General features: G+C 42.0%; 1 protein-coding gene across 4 annotated transcripts in view; it reads right to left on the reverse strand.

Annotated features, from left to right (window-relative positions):
• The window catches only part of DENND10 (DENN domain containing 10), a 25,045-nt gene extending 12,954 nt beyond the window's left edge, over positions 1-12,091 (reverse strand). Inside the window, exons 1-5 of one of the 4 annotated variants that reach the window (XM_036265086.1) lie at positions 12,006-12,066; positions 9,044-9,260; positions 6,157-6,236; positions 2,317-2,465; positions 1,181-1,292 (exon numbers count right to left, since the gene is read on the reverse strand). In XM_036265086.1, the coding sequence (XP_036120979.1) occupies positions 1,181-1,292; positions 2,317-2,464 (260 nt within the window). In that variant the 5' untranslated portion in view covers position 2,465; positions 6,157-6,236; positions 9,044-9,260; positions 12,006-12,066. Of the gene's footprint in view, positions 1-1,180; positions 1,293-2,316; positions 2,466-5,041; positions 5,226-6,156; positions 6,237-9,043; positions 9,261-12,005 lie in introns of those variants that run through there. The other 3 variants (XM_036265085.1, XM_036265087.1, XM_036265088.1) reach the window with 3 other exon arrangements.
• Between the last annotated feature and the right edge of the window lie 5,156 nt (positions 12,092-17,247).

Below are 17,247 nucleotides of genomic sequence, written 5' to 3' on the forward strand. Positions count from 1 at the left end.
GCGAGGTTCTCGCCATGAGTAAATTTAATAATTTGAGGTACCTTATACAATGCCTGCCATACAGTAAGCACAGCATAAATGCCAGTCCTCCCTGATTTTAAATAAGAATCTAAGAACAAGTTAGACTAGGCCAAGAGAAATACTAAGGAAAACTACCACCCAAACCATAAAAATGAGAGAAGAGAAGGCGGTGGAGCAGCCTCCCCAGGAGTAGAGAAGCAGATCTTCGTGAAGACCTTGACTGGCAAGACCATCACCCTTGAGGCTGAACCCAGTGACATCACTGATAATGTCAAAGCTAAAATCCATGACAGGGAAGGCACCCCGAGTGACCAGCAGCATCTGATATTTTCAGGCAAACAGCTGGAGGATGGCCGTGCTGTGACTATAGCATTCAGGAACAGTCACTATAGCATTCAGGAAGAGTCCACCTGCACGTGACACCTCATCTGAGTGGTGCCTCCTTCTGCCAGCTTGCCTAGCAGTACAACTGCGGCAAAATGATCTGCTGCAAGTGCGAGGCCCCCCTGCCCCCCTATGCTGTCAACCCCTGCAAGAACTACAGCCACACCAATAGCCTGTGCCCTGGGAAGAAAGTTAAATAAGACCTCTCCAACACCTCCTCCACCAGGATGGCCTTCTGCCTGAACCCTGTACCCCCTGGGCCTCAATAAAATTTCCTTTTTTTGACTGGAGCAGTGTGTGTGGGGTGGGGGAGCAGTGTGTGTGTGTGTGTGTGTAAAATTGAATAAAAGAAACAACTTGCCTAAACAGAGGTCAGGAAACTATGACCCACAAGTGTCTGCCTGTCTTTACACAAAGTTTTACTGGAACACAGTCATGCTCATTCACTTACACTACGGCTGCTTTATATTACCCATGGCAGTTGAGTGGGTGGGCCAGAGACCAGAGTCCACAAGCCTAAAATATTTTTTCTTACAAAGAAAAGTTTGCAAACTCACTGCTTTAAAATATTCATATTTATAAATTAGAAGAAGAATCTGTCTAAATTCAGTGACCTTAAATTGCTAAATCTAAACTGGACCAAAATGGTTCTTCACTCCCAGCCCAATACATTCTATTTTTACCAAATGTGCAAGAAAACAGAGCATAAAATAACACCAAGTGCCCCAAAATACTGCCAACAAAGTTCACACTTTTTAATGATTAGAGAGGATACCTGGTAAACGCCTGGACAGCTTCTATTTTGGGGTGATAGACGACAATTCTTTTCTTTAGCATCAGTGCTGTGTGTAAGATAACAGTTTCCATTCCAAACTGAGATACAATGTCTTAAGACAAAAGAAATTATATTACTACATTAATTGATAAGAAAAGTTTTCATTAGAAATAACTCTTGTCATATGAATACAAAATTATAAATTTTGGTAAATGCTGTAAGCACAGAAGCATCTTATCTGGAAAATGGCTATATCTATCCATACATCTACTCCATAGGATGGGTGTCGTAGCTGTCTACATCTGCCCCGCAAGGGACTCTATGCTGGATGTATACATAAAGCCAGACTCATAAGAAAGTGGAGGAATGATATAAGGGAACAAGCAACTGTGTCATAAAAACTCCTAAAGTTTTATTTTATTTATTTATTTATTTTTTGGTATGTGCCCCTAGCGGGAACCAAACCCAGGACTCTCTGGTCCACAGGCCGACGCTCCAACCAATGAGCCAAACCAGCCAGGGCAAAACTCCTAAAGTTTTAAAAATGATCACCCGCCCACATCATTAGTGAAGTCCTTTTGAGGTAGCTGGACAATACCTGACACCTCCACAGGGATGCTTAGAAATCATGTAGAACAGTAGGCTCAACGGTGAAGACAGACAGCATTATACTTGAGTTCCCCTCTCCTCTCTTTCTTAAGGACTCCAAAGTCCGTGGCTTAGCCCTGGGCTGTCTCTGCTATTTTTGATTTTCCAGGTAGGAGAAAAAGGTGGGGTGCTGAACTAGAAGCCTGGGTTAGGGGCTTGAGCTCTCCAGATGGAAGAGGTAACTGCTATGATCTGGGCAAGAAAACTATGGAAGTCAGTGGAACCCTGGAGCCCTGAAATGCAGCTTACTGGTAAAAGAACATTTCTATATTAATAATCAGAATCAAGTCTGCTTTCCTATGACAGAATTCTAATCAAATAAGGAAATGGAGAAGTTGAAGTGATCTCTTGGAGAGGAAATAAATATTATGTACAGGATGTATGTGGAAAGATGGAAAAACAGAGTCTACTGAGGCTGTCCTTGGCTTGCAGATTTTGGTGTTGGGATGAAATCATCTGGGATGTTTTGTTTCTCCTTTTTTTTTTACCTTTGATGGAGCCTGCAAGGTATGCCTTTCGGGCATCAAAGTCCTTGGTAAGAAAAGAGCCATTTTCTTCACTCTGGCATATCCCCTTTGTGAGAACTGCAATATAACTTTCCATCATTTTAACTGGGCTCCCATGTTTCAGGTACATTCTGTAAGAAAGGACAAAAAGCAATCGTGCTTTTATTTCGCACGAACCACATGGAGAAACACACCAAGACTAGGCGTGGGTACTTTCTAAAGAATCGAAGCCAACCTGCTTATACACTTCTGAATCTTTTCATGATGTGATAATCCTAAAATTTAACTTGAAAATGTATTTATAAAAAAAGAAACACTTGAGAGACCTTCGACAATTCTTTGAAGTTGGCTCTTTCTTTATATCTGGGAAAGCCTGCTATAGTCTGCTCAGGCAGGAGAACGAACTATGGGCTCTCTGAGGCCCCATTATTCTTAAGAACATTGTATACTTTTCTCTTTTTATGTCTTACATTCACAGCAGGTATCCTTAGTCATAACAACCCTGTTTTATGGCTGGGATTTCATCTGACAAGAAAGATTTATGCATTGTTCACAGAGAAAGCAGTAATTAGTTGTAGAACCTGTATTTGTTATCAGAGTTCCCAGAGACAACTAAATTTAGATCATTAAGACATCAAACTCCTTTAAGCTTCTGCTGATACATGCACACTATATACATTCAAGTTAAAACTTCCAGAAAATGATGACAGGAAGCTGGCTCCATTTATAGCTTGCACGTGAAATTAATCCCTCCCCAGGAAAGCTCTGGCTATGAGTAACTACATCTAAATTTTGCTTGGAAAGCAGGACTGGGTCTGCTTGGGCCTTTCAGCAGCTAAAGGGATAGAAAATTGGGAAGAAAATAAAATCAATGTTTAAGATAGATCACTTGAAAATGATACTTATTGTAGTTCAAGTTTCATTAGACAATGAAAAAAAGTGTTTTTACTGCTTACCAAATGTTGTCAATTATCAGTGCTTTACAATTTTTTTCAATGCACAAATTGGAAAAAAAGATAGAAAACCATGACTATGGTAAACTATTCTATATATAAAACACAGTCAAGCCCATGAACTTGTACACATGTTTATATACGGAGGAACTATCTGTAGTTGGCTATAAAAAAACAGTTCCAGGAGCTGCCTTGGGGTCGGGGGTCGGGAAATAGAATTGGAGGCTGGGAATAGAAGAAGAAAGGGACTTAGTTTTCACTGTACCCTTCTGTATTTTTTTAACTATGTGCTTTACATTACCACCACAAAAAATATACAAAAACAAAAACCATCATTACAATCATCAAATATAAACAATATACAGTAAGAAGAGAAACATAAGAAAGATAGTAGGACGGCTTCCCACATGACAACCCTGGGCCATGAGACTGAACAGAGGGAGGAATCCCCGAAAACCACAAAGTGCAGCTCAGGGGACCATGTTCAGATGGACACCCACACTGTCACACCTGGCCTGGACAACTGACTCCAAGTGTGCCTGGTTCTCTACCAGGGCCACTAACTGGAGGGACCAGAATATGGCAGGTGACCTGGACCATAGAGGGAATGAGCCCCCGCCACGTGGGCCTCCACTGCCACTTTAGCAGCATGCTGGGGAAGGAAGGCCTCCCTGCTTCTCTCACCAGAAATGGCAAGGAGCATGTCCATGGCAACACCACCAGTATCAAAAATGTCTAATCACTATGGTGTACACCTGAAACTAATATAATATTATATATCAATTGTGATTGATAAAAATTATTTTAAGTGTTTGTCTATGTGCAAGTGCACAGACATGTGTTCACAGGGAGACAGTGTGTGTGTGTGTACACGTGCACGCACGGGCAGGCACCCCCGACTGCATTGGTATGTACACATGGAAGGGCAAGCATGACAGTTCACTAAGGGGCAGGAGGCTGAGGAGGTGGCTGGCAACAGCTGAGTCCTCATCTCCCTTGCACTGTGGCAGAAGAGAATCCAGAATGCGACAAAGCCATGGCACCCGAGAAACCCTCTGGGCTTCCTCCAGGGCAAGAAGTGGGGTCTAAACCAACTTTGTCTTCTGGGCCCCAGAACATTTCCCAGTGAATTCAGTTAAGTAACCCAACCCTGACTCAATCAAATGAAATGGGAGTCCAATGTTTGTTCAAAAACACCTTTGCAATGTTTTTATTTTTATTTTTTCCTTTGAAATGATTTTAGTTAACAGCTTCCAGACAGTATCTCTTCTAGCCATAGTAAGCTCTCTGTGTCGGTACCATATTAGAAGACAACTGTTTATATTCCACAGTGAGCCATCTGCCTAGAATTTATCTCAAGACAGCAAGAAGTCTTTCTCATCATAGCTGGCTACAAAAACAGTAAAACTTCATTTTGTCAAAACACAACCTAACTGAAACCCTTAGATAACGAGAAGGTATTCTTATGCTATGTTGTATGTGTGTGCACATAAAAATGGCAAAAAGGTAACCATTTATCAGGCTTATAGTGGGAAAAACAAAACTCCCCTCATTCGAACCAACCCCAAACTACTCATTGGGTGTGAGCCCGAGGGCTGACTAATACATAACACCTCGACTTTTAAGTCTATCTAGTGACAACAATATTTTTTTTACAAACTAAACTAAAACCCTGCAAAAGTCTTCATCATAGAAAAAAGCCAATATTCCTAACACAGAAGAAAGATTTCATGAAGTCCACTAGATATACTTACCAAGGCAAGAAAGTAGACTGGTGTATTTTAGATACATTTTTTCAACAGTTAGGATGAAATTAAAGGAGTCTACTTGAATCACGAAGAACCAATTAATCAGTTTTTCAGCTCCTCAGCATTCCAGCTAAGAAATATTTTCCTGCCCTGGCTGGTTGGCTCAGCGGTTAGAGTGTCAATCTGTGGACTGAAGGATCTCGGGTTCAATTCCCAGCCAACGGCACATACCTGGGTTGCAGGTTTGATCCCCAGCCCCAGTCTGGGTTGTATGGTAGGCAACCTATTGATGTGTCTCTCTCACATTGATGTTTCTCTCTCTCCTTTCCTCCCTCCCTTCCACTCTGCCTAAAAAAGCAATGGAAAAATACCTTTGGGGGAGAACTAACAAAAAAAGGAAAAAAAGAAATGTTTTCCTGTGCTTTAGCATAATTCAAAATGCTCACTAACTTTCTCCAAAATGACTCCTACACACAGACCTTGACACATATGAAGCAGCTTACCACTTCATAAAGCACTTTACTTATCCTTATCTGTCCTGTTTAGGAAAAGTTCTAGATTGAAAATAAGTAGAAGTAACAGACCAAAAATGCCAAGTGACTCAAAACACTCAGGAACTATATTAGTTGTACAAACTGCCTTTTCTCCTCCCCTCTACCATTTTCCCAAATAAGAGGAGCAGAATCACTGAAGCGGAAGAGAAAGTTCCTCTTTTTTTTTTTAATCTTCACTCGAGGACATTTTCTCATTTTTTGTTCAGGTAGAGTGGGAGAGAGAGGAAGAGAGAGAGAGAGATAGAAACATCAACGTGAAAGGGACACATCGAACGGCTGCCACCCGCATGACCAACCAGGGCCGGGGACAAACTGCAACCAAGGTACGCGCCCTTAGCGGGAACCGAACCCGGGTCTTTCTGGACCGCAGGCCGATGCTCTAACCGCCGAGGCAAACTGGCCAGGGCAAGAGAAAGTTCCTCTTTATCAAACAGTCTCTGAAGGGCCAGGAAAAATTCAGTTGGGAAGACAAAGGGGAAATCTGCTTCCTCGGTGTAGAAATCTGCTCTGCGACTACTAAGATCTTCATTTTTGTATATTAGCATTTAATACAGTTTTCATACAGACCTACACAATATCCTAGTGAAGGCGGCATATTTCTCTGGGTTAAAATCTTTGGCGGTCAGAACAATAGAAAAATGAGTCACCTGTCCAAAAGAAACAAAAAAAGCACACTTTTTAAAGACACTTTAATAGAATTAATTTTTATTACTATATTTTAACAAACCTCCTATATAAGACATACCAACATTAAAAGGAAAAGACCAAAATATGACAAAGTCCTCACTTGCTTCTTTATACTCTTATATGTATGTATAAAAGAGTTATATATACATATATATTGCATTTCCTACATAAGAATGTAATACTTTGTTAGTGTTTTTTTCAAAGACAAAAATATTTCAAATATCAAAAATGTGGATTTTTATTTTAAATCCCTTAAACTCATCCAAGTAGAACTAGGAATGTTATATCAAACCCTCCAATTTAGCAACTGTTTTTCATTAATGAAATAGAAGGATGGAAAACAAAAATATATCTCAGTAAAAGTGATACAGTTCCTGAAACAGTCCATTCTCTGTAGGTTATATAATCTAAAGGGCACTGTTATAATAAGTTTCATTTATTTATATGCCTCTATTCCTAAAAAAATAAATTTCTGATAATCATATACCCACTATTCCCATTAATGAGACAAAATTTAAAACTTTATAAAAGCAAAGCATTTAAGAAATACATTTTTAGCCCTGGCCAGTTTGGCTCAGCAGTAGAGTATCAGACTGCAGACCAATGATTCGCAGGTTCAACTCTGGTCAAGAGCATGTACCTCGTTCGGTTGCAGTTTGTCCCTGGCCTTGGTTGGGTCATGCAGGTGGCAGCCACTCGATGTGTTCCTTTCACATCAAAGTTTCTTTCTCTCTCTCTTCCTCTCTCTCCCTCCTGCTCTATCTGAATAAAAAATGGAAAAATGTCCTTGGGTGAGGATAAAAAAAAAAGAGCATGTACCTTGGTTGCGGTTTGTCCCTGGTCTTGGTCCTGGTCGGGGTTGTGCGGGAGGCAACCAATTGATGTGTCTCTCTCACATTGATGTTTCTCTCTGTCTCTCTCTCCCTGCCCACTCTATCTGAGGATAAACAGAAGAATATCCTCAGGTGAGGATTAAAAAAAAGAAAGAAATACATTTTTAGTCCCTGGCCAGGTGGCTCAGTTGGTTGGCACATCGTCCCATGCACTAAAAGGTTGCATACCTAGGTCCCATGCACTAAAAGGTTGCATACCTAGGTCAGGGTGCATACCTAGGTTGTGGGTTTGATCCCCTATTATGTTGCGTGTGGGAGGCAACTGATCAATGTTTCTGATCAATGTTTCTTTCTCTCTCTCTTAAAAACAACAGCAGCAGCCCGGCTGGTGTGGCTCAGTGATTGAGTGTCAACCCATGCACCAAGAGGTCACCAGTTCGATTCTCGGTCAGGGCACATGCTCAGGTTGTGGGCCAGATCTCCTGTGGGGGGCATGCAGGAGGCGGCCAATCAATGTGCTCTTTCATCAATGTTTCTACCTCTCTCTCTTTCTCCCTTCCTCTCTAAAGTCAATAGAGAAAAAAAATTAAAAACTACGATGACAAAAATCATATCCTCAGTTGAGGGTAAAAATAAGATACATTTTTTGCCCTGGCTGGTTTGGCTCAGTGGTTAGAGTGATGGCCCGCAGACCAGAGAGGCCCAGGTTCAGTTCCTGCTAAGGGCACATACCTTGGTTGCAGTTTGTCCCCAGCCCCAGTTGGGGCCCTGTGGATGGCGATCAGTCAATGTGTCTCTCTCACATTGATGTCTCTCTCTCTCTCTTTCTCTCTCTTCCTCCCTCTTTCCCTCCCACTATATCTAAAGATAAATGCAAAAAAAAAAAAAAGATACATTTAAAATTTTTTTTTATCCTCAGAAAAATGAACATCTTTTCATTTTTTGTTCAGATAGAGTAAGAGGATACATCAAGATTTTTCAGTAAGAACTTAATGAAACAAACTGGGGACAGGGCAGGGAGGGAGGGGGAGGGGGAATCAGTGGGGGGAAAAGGAGAAACATCTGTAACAAAAATTAATTAATAAAAATAAATAAATAAATTTTAAAAAAATAACTTAATGAACATAAACCAAAGATTTTATAATATGTGGCAAACTATCTCTTTGCAAATTTATACTTTCTAATTATAAATTTGTTTTGTATTAAACCTCTAACAGTTTCTAAATTGTTGTCTTCCTATTATTTTAAATGTAATTCCTTAAATTTAAACTGATATCCTAAACATGCTTCATACAGTCTGCTTTTTGACTATAAAATTATCCCTGAAAATGGAAAAGTCCCCACCCAGGAACATGCCAGGAGCTCAGCCACTTCTCCACAATATTATTTTCTTGGAAAAAATCTGCTGGTTGTTTGGGACTGGGAAGCTCACAAGGACCATATAGTGATTTTCAACATGTCACATTGACCCTGTCCATATTAAATGACACAACAAAAAACCTACTGAGTCCATGAGTTTCCTTAATTCTCCTTTCTATTCTTAACATAGCCTTACCATCCAGCCACAAATATAAATAAAAGTTTTCTTAACTATGCCAAGGATAATTATATTCTCTAAAATAGTTTTTGATGGAAAAAATAGTTCTTCACACTTCTAATCAGAGGCATTACTTTGAAACTACTACGTTTCTACTCCATCAGAGTATAACCTGAACAAGGCTTCACTATACCAACCACAGGGTCAGTCATATACACACCAACCAACATTTATAGGATGAATGAGAGTGAAGCATGAAAGAGAAAATTCCCAACGAAAACTGTATTTAATGTTTTGCAAAAGTATACTATGAATGATAAAATCTAAAGCTAAGGGTTACTGAAATAATCTTACATCACTAAATATTTTTGGTTTTTTGACCTTTGTGCAGTCATACCTTTTTTAAAACTGAAGAATCTGGAACTTCAACTGTTGTGATATAAAACCAAGTTCTTCTGTACTGACCAAAGACGAAGGGATGGAGGAGTTTGTTTTCATCTGTAAGGCAGCATTTCCTCAGCAGCAGATTCCTTAGAGTAGCTGTCGTGGAAGGATAACACCATACCCACAGAACTTCTCCATTTGTGTCCTTTTCTACGGTGGAAAGATGGTCACTGTGAGAATGTCAAACAGCAGCAAGGAAGTGAATTGATTGGTTACTCAGAAGCACTTAGTGGAATCACTTAACATCCCATTTTACAAAGCAACCCAGAGCACATAAAACCCTAATTCTCACCTACCTCTATTGCTCAAATTACCTAGCTCTCCTAACCTTGAATTTTAGGCTACCTGAGTAAATCATGTTACGTACTGATTGTGCAAATTCTATATTTAAAATTTTAATAATAGCACTGGCCAGTGTGGCTCAAAGGTTAGAGTGTTGGCTCTCGCACCAAAGGGTGGAAGGTTCAATCCCCAGCCCCAGTTGGGGCATGTGCGGGAGGCAACCAATCGATGTGTCTCTCTCACAGTGATGTTTCTCTCTACTCTCTCTCTTTCCCCTACTCCCTCCCACTCTCTCTAAAAATCTGTGGAAAATATATCTTCGGGTGAGAATTAACAACAACAAAATTAAATAATAATAATAAAGGTTATCCAATCACATCAAAGTAAACACCTCAATAACAAAAGGAGCAATCTACTACTAATAAAAACTCTAAGCAAAAATGGCCTAAATTTTACAGAAAGTTACTGCACAGACAGAAGAATCTAGATTTTAATCTATAGACTTAAAAAAAAAAACTTATAGAAAATATCAAGTATATAAAAAAGCAGAGAGAATAATAAAATTCCCCCATCTCCATCACTCATCACTCAGCTTCAGCAATTATCAACATCTGGCCCACCTTGTTTCATTAAAGGGGAGGGTGGTTCCTCTCCAATTATTTTGAAGCAAATCCCTTTATTTTTCAAGTCCATGTGAAAAATAAAAAACCTGCTGAACTGAAAATTACCAAATTAAGTCAGAGTTTAACTCAGCCTTAATTCAGAAGTACTTCAGGCAGGACTAAGATGCTTGAGCTACTTAGGTATTGCTTTGAAGCAGGGTTTTTGTTTGTTTGTTTGTTTGTTTGTTTTTTGAGGGCAACAAGCATTCATTTCAGATAAAAAAGAATCACTATTTGGGAAGCACTGATTCAGGGAAAACCCCAATAGTACTCAGATTTAGGAGACCAAGGCCAGGGGTAGTTAGGAGAAAGGGAAGGGGAACAATTACATCCATAGAAGGAAGGCATTTCTGTGGGTTCAGATAATGAAGCAGTTTTAAGATCATACTAAGAAATGTTCAGCCCTGGCCAGTTTGGCTCAGTGGTTAGAGAGTTGACTCTTGGACTGAAGGAAGGGTCTTGGTTTCAATTCCCTGGTCAAGGGCGTGTACCTGGGTTGCAGGTTCTATCTCCTGCCCCAGTAGGGGCCCTGCTCCAGGCAACCTCTCAATGTGTCACTTCTTTCTCTCTTTTTTCCCTCTCCCCTCTCCCTCTCCCCTCTCCTTCCCCCCTCCCCCCCCCCTTCCCACTCTATCTAAAACTCAATGGAAAAATATCTGCGGGTGAGGATTAACAACAACAACAAAATTTTTCAGATGGGTACGAGATTTATCAGATGATCACTTAATAAATTATATAATGTCTGATCACTGGGGTGTACACTTAAAACTAATATAATAGTGTATGTCAACTGTAATTGAAAAGTATAAAAATAATATAAATAGAAAGAAAGAAATGAATACAGGAAGCCATTTCCAGATAAATGTACTTCTTTGAGGCACTAAAAAGTAATCAACACATTTCACCAGTTTTTCTCAACCCAAGCAATGTTCTTGTATACACTAGGGAAACAGAGTATTTAGAAGTTTGCAAAAATCTCAATTGAATACCTTTTCAAAGGACAACGGCAGGCAGCGAACCGACAGACGTTCACTCAAGAACCCCGTGCTCGAGGACGCCTATCAAATGAATGGTTCCTTGAAACACCCAACCCAGAAACACTGCACATATTCTGGGCTGCTCAACGATCTCAACATACTTCCTCATCCATTAATTCCTCAAAACCAACGGGATCCCACCCAGTGTGATTAAGCAGACACCCGTGCTACGTGCACAAGCTCTATCGTACGATGCAGGAGTCCTCCACTGGCTGAATTCGGGGCTCTCCGGCTGGACTGTGTCGGCTCCAGTCCTGACTCCGCCACTTTCTGGCGTGCACTGGTACACAAACGACAGCCTGGGCCTCCAGCTATCCCTCTGCAAAGTGTGCATCAAACGTTACCCACAGCCCCCTGGCGCCGAGGTGAGCGTCCGACCGAGGTGATCCAAGCATAATGCGGCACTCGGGGCTGGTACCGTTGGCCACCAGGTCTCGAACCGCGCGATCACGTGATCCAGGCCACCCGGGCGCCAGACGACAAGTCAAGCCTGGCTCCCCACTCTCCGAGGGACCCCAGCCCTGCCGCCTCCCCGCCGTGCCGCCCGAGAGCGGCTCTCGGCCCAGCCGGGGTCCCTCCCGCGCAGCGGCCCGCTCGCAGCGAGGGAGCTCGGCCACCTTCCACGTCCGGGCTCGTCTGCGGCCCGGGGCGTCCAGGAGGAGCTCCCGTCCCCGGACCTAGGTGGCCCGAGAGGTCCCTCCGCCCCACCGCCCGACCCCAGCGGGCGCCCCGCGAGGCTGCGGGCCGAAGGGCCCAGGGCCGCTGGTTGAACCCCCGCGCTGAGGAGGCCGGGCCGCGCAGCTCCCCACCCAGGCCCAACGTGGAAGGGTTCGCGCCTTCCCCATCGCGGGCGGCGGGGACAGGGGCCGCCCCGGGCCCAGGCAGAGGCGGAACTGGGGTGCGGGCCTGCGGGACAGGGCGCCTGTGTCCTCACCGATCAGCCCGACTCCCAGCATCAGCTGAGTGTCGGTCGCCTCAGCCGCAGCCATCTTCCGCCGCCGCCGCCGCCGCCGCAGCGCGCTGCTCCCAGCTCCCAGCTCCCCGCTCGCAGGCTCCGCCCCCTCTTCCAGGTCCCGCCCACCCATTGGTCCCACCCACAGTCAGGCCCCGCCCCTGACCTGGAGGCCGCGCCCCCGCCACGCTCCCATGGCCTTCCTCCCAGTCCTCCATTTACCTAGTGCCCTTGGCCCTTCTCCCTCAGCAATCTCCCTCAGGCTCCGCAGCTGCCCAGTTTCTCTAACCCAGATTTTCATCCGCCTTTTCTTCAACCCACTCTAATCTCCACTCAGGCTTTCCTCATTCTACCTCTGCGAAAAAGAGGCGTCCTGAGGATGGACGAAGGGTCTTCATGCATGCATGCATTTATTCGTCTATCTATTCCCAAAACAAAAGAATAATTGAGAACTGAAAATGGCTTTGGAAATATGGTGTTGACAAGACACAGCATCCCAGTGGTGAGAGACGCGCAATTACCTAGTAAAATGCTACTAAAACAGCCCAGAGTCATAAATCCATTGCAATAAAATAATACATAGTTCAATGTGTTAGAGTGGGTACAGGAGTGCTGCTTTAAAAGGGGCGTCAAGGCCCGGCCGGTGTGGCTCAGGGGTTTAGCGTGGACCCATGCACCAAGAGGTCACCGGTTCGATTCCTGGTCAGGGCACATGCCCAGGTTGTGGGCCTGATCCCTAGTGGGGGCATGCAGGAGGCAGCCAGTCGATGTTTCTCTCTCTCTCATCTATGTTTCTCTCTCTCTCCCCCTCTGCCTTTCATTCTCTCTAAAATCAATAAAGAAAAATAATAAAAAATAAAATGGGCGTCAAGGAAGGCTTCTCTGAAGAAGGGTATTTGAACCGAGCTCTGAATGATGGAAAGGAGCCAGTTTGGGTGGCTCAAATCCTTCTGGATCCTCTGTACCTCCATGCCCAAATCACACAAAACTAATTAGGGAGGGTCCTTGCTGTCTACAGGAATACAATCTCACTCTCATGTCGTTTAATATTTTCGAAAGTGTTTAAAATATTTCATACATTCATACCAATCTAAGCATGTGGTTGTGGCTCAACTTCATAGTTATTATATGTTGTTTCTTTTCATATATATATATATATATATATATATATATTTTTTTTTATCCTCACCCAAGGACATTTTTCCATTTTTTGTTCAGGTAGAGTGGGAGAGAGAGAGAGGAACAGAGAGAGAGAGAAACATCGATGTGAAGGGACACATCGAGTGGCTGCCACCCGCACAACCAACCAGGGCCGGGGACAAGCTGCAACCGAGGCACGCGCCCCTAGCAGGAACCGAACCCGGGTCTCTCAGGACCGCAGGCCGACGCTCTAACCGCTGAACCAAACCGGCCAGGGCTCATTTATATTTGAGAGAGAGAGGACGGGAGAGAGAAATAGAAACATCAGTGAGAGAGAGAAACATCAATCGGCGGCCTCCCCCTACTGAGGATTGAGCCCGAAACTGCATGTGCCCTGACCTGGAATTGAGCCGGGACCTCTCAGTCCATGGGACTGACACGCACACCACTGAACCACACCAGCCAAGCCCATAGTTGTTATAAATGTAGCTGAAGCACTTCCCTTTTCTTCCCTAATCTCCTTCCCCTTTCTACTACACAGAGGGAACCACTATTCCAAATTTGGTAGTGGTCATTTTACTAAATGTTTTTAACCTTTGGTATATGTGTATGTTTCACTCAACAAAATACTGTACTCCTTTTAAAATTTTACACAATGCAACAATAGCTAACATTTACTGAATGGCAGGCACTGTTCTACGTGTTTTACTTGTATTACTTCCTTAAGTCTTCACTATACCTTTGTATATAAATCCTATTATGACCCCCGGTTTACAGGTGAGAAAGTGGAAAGGTAGCACAGTTGACTCAGAATCACACGACTTGCAAGTGGCAGTGACAGGATGTGGACCCAAACAGTGGGACTCCAGCCATGTACCAGATCACTGTGCTACCCAGCCTCCTGTTCTGTAGCATACTGTTTGTAATAGTTTGTACAATGCTTTTCCCACCTCAAATTTATGTTTTTACAGACTTATCAAAGTTAATCAAGTTCTGGTTCAATAATTTTAACTGTTGAGTATGAATATATGTATGATTCGTTTTATTGTCTGTTAATGGACATTAATTTGTTTCCTGTTTTTCACTTTATCATCAGTGATGCTATATTTTGAACAAGTCTTCTTGTTCTACCTGCTCTCTACCTTGGGAAATTCTGTATCATGAAGGCTCAAATGCCGTTTTTTTCCCTAAACACAGGCAAAACTAATTTCTCCCTCTTCCAGAGTCTTATAGCATTTGGCCATAGAGCTAGAAATGGAGTATATTTAAGTGTGTATATGGTTCTTCTGTTTCTCCCTTTGGACTAAACTCCTGGAGGGAAGCATCCTGAGCTATGCACCTTTGGTTTCTCTGTACTTACTATTATAGTAAATAATTGTTAATATTTCTAATTCTTACAGAAAATTAGGGGCTGAGGAGTGGGACACAGATTCAGAATCAGTTTGGAAGCCAAAAAACATTTGCACTCATGTTTCATTGGCCTTTGTAATTTCCAGCAAGGTTTTACAGATAATTAGATCCTCTCATGGATTTACTTTAACAACCTCAACAATACATCAGCCTGCATCAGTCTGTACATCAAATACCTACTTTGGTGAAACACTTACACTTGCACACAAATACTCATGTGCCAGGGATAGCGACAGTGAAAATCACTTTACTATCTATTAATAAACTGAAAAAATGATGGTATATTCCATATTATAGAATGCTATGAAGTCATTGAGAGAGGCAGACATATTTGTACTCACTCACTACAATCCTTTATGTGTGTAAAACTCCAAGCTTATATGTATTTTATATCTATGAATGGAGACATGCACACCCAACTGCTGACAATGGTTAACTCAGAGGAAGGGTGTAGAGGAACAGTGTGAAGGAAGGTTTGGGACTGTGCACTGGTGTGAAGGTGGAGTAGAGGTATAGTGACCACCGCATTGTAAAGGTGTCTTAAGACCAAAAAATGAAGCATGCAAATTCATTGACTACAACAGAATTTATTGTAAGGTAATTTACTTACAAGGAAGATTGGGTTGAACTGGAAAAGATGACCCAACAGTCTGCACAGATTATTATCCACCACTACAGTTGTTAAGTAAATGTTTTATAGTATAGCTGAACTACTAATGATTCACAAGGCAAAGGGACAAAGAATGTAGCTTGAGCCAGGAACCATACCTCCTGATGGTCTTATGATGGATAACTGCTTATAATTGATGCCAGTGCCTAGTTTGATATTTATTTCAGTTGCTATGCCATTCTGGCCATTTAATGACAGGTATCATGGTTACGGGACACAGCTAATTGTTGACTATGAGGCTTTGGTGCTGGCTGAGACTAGTTAGAGTCCTCAGCATGAAAACCAGGAAGAAATTGGGGGGGCACACAATGATGGGGTCAGCTTTATTTACATTGACATATTTACAGTACCTCAAACACTGTGAATTACATAATAAAAATGCCAATATATTTAGAAATGTATTATATAAATGTCTATATTTACAAATACTTATATATGTATATATTTAATACATAATGCCTATTAAATTTACTATATATAAGGTCCATAACTATAAAAAATGTCATTGAGCTGGCTGGTGTGGCTCAGTGGTTGAGCGTCGACCCATGCACCAAGAGGTCACCAGTTTGATTCCCAGTCAGGGACCATGACAAGGTTATGAGCCCAGTCCCTGGTGGGGGGCATGCAAGAGGCGGTCAATTGATGTTCTCTCTCATCGATGTTTCTCTCTCTCTCTCCCTCTCCCTTCCTCTCTCTAAAATAAGAAAAAAAAATTTTTAATGTCCTTGAAGATATTAAAATTCTAATTACAGATGCTAAGGCCAGTGTTTTATTCTTTGACACTGTGATGTTACAGAGAAATTATTCTTGTGCTCCTGTTCAGCTCAATCATTCATTCTTTTTTTTTTTCTTTACTGATTTTAGAGAGAGGAAGGGAGAGGGAGAAAGAGATAGAAACATCGATGAGAGAGAACATCAATTGGCTGCCTTCTGCATGCCCCCCCCCCAGGGATTAGGCCCAAAACCTGGGCACGTGCCCTGACCAGGGATCAAACTGGTAACCTCTTGGTGCATGGGTCGACGCCCAACCAGTGAGCCACACTGGTCAGGCAATCATGTATTCTTAATCTTTAGTCATCATTTATATTATTTCATTTTCTTTTTTCCAGTTCCCTTGAATTATAGTGCCTCTGTTACTGGTTTCTAAGAACATGTTTAGGACTAAAGATGTTAACTATTTCTCATGTTTTTTGTTATTATTTTACTGTGATGTTTTATTTTTTGGTTGTACCAAAGTTGTGTATTAAATATAATCATGTTCTGTGTTTGAAAAATGGTTTTCTCTAGGTAGGTAAGGCTAGCAATTCTTTTCTTCCCCCTTTTACTTTTATTTCACAATTTTTTTTTTATCCTCACTTGAGGACACTTTTTTTCTTTTTTTGCATTTATCTTCCTATAGAGTGAGAGGGAGAGAGGGAGGAGGAGAGAGAAAGAAACATGGAAGTGAAAGAGACACATCGAGTGGTTGCCACCCACATGACCCCAACCGGGGGCCGGGGACAAAGTACAACCAAGGTACGTGCCCTTAGTAGGAACTGAACCCAGGACTCTCTGGTTCACCGGCCGACACTCTAACCGCTGAGCCAAACCGGCAGGGCTTATTTTACAATTAAAAAAAAAAAAAAAAAAAAATTGTATTCATTGCTTCCAATAGCTCAAATTTTAAAATCTCTGAAACTGAGGTAAGTCCTACAATTATAATTGGGAGTGTTTTTTTTCTTCTTAATGGTACACAAAATGATGTGTTCACTCATTGATGGCATTTCTAGATTTGATAAAACATGGTTAAAAAAAAAAAAAAAAAGAGAGAGAGGGAGAAAATATGTTAAATCTATGGACCCCAGATCTCTGGTCATTTCCGTTTCACCAAGGTCATTTCCTAAATCTTACAGAGAGACATTTATAACCCAAAATATGTAGTATAATTTTCGGTGGTATTTTGGCTAGAAGAGTCCTTTCCCATTGAGTTAGCAAGACTGTAGAATCAGTAGAACTCGATTTCCC

Source organism: Molossus molossus, unplaced genomic scaffold (genome assembly GCF_014108415.1).
Source record: "Molossus molossus isolate mMolMol1 unplaced genomic scaffold, mMolMol1.p scaffold_m16_p_17, whole genome shotgun sequence".
NCBI lineage: Eukaryota > Metazoa > Chordata > Mammalia > Chiroptera > Molossidae > Molossus > Molossus molossus.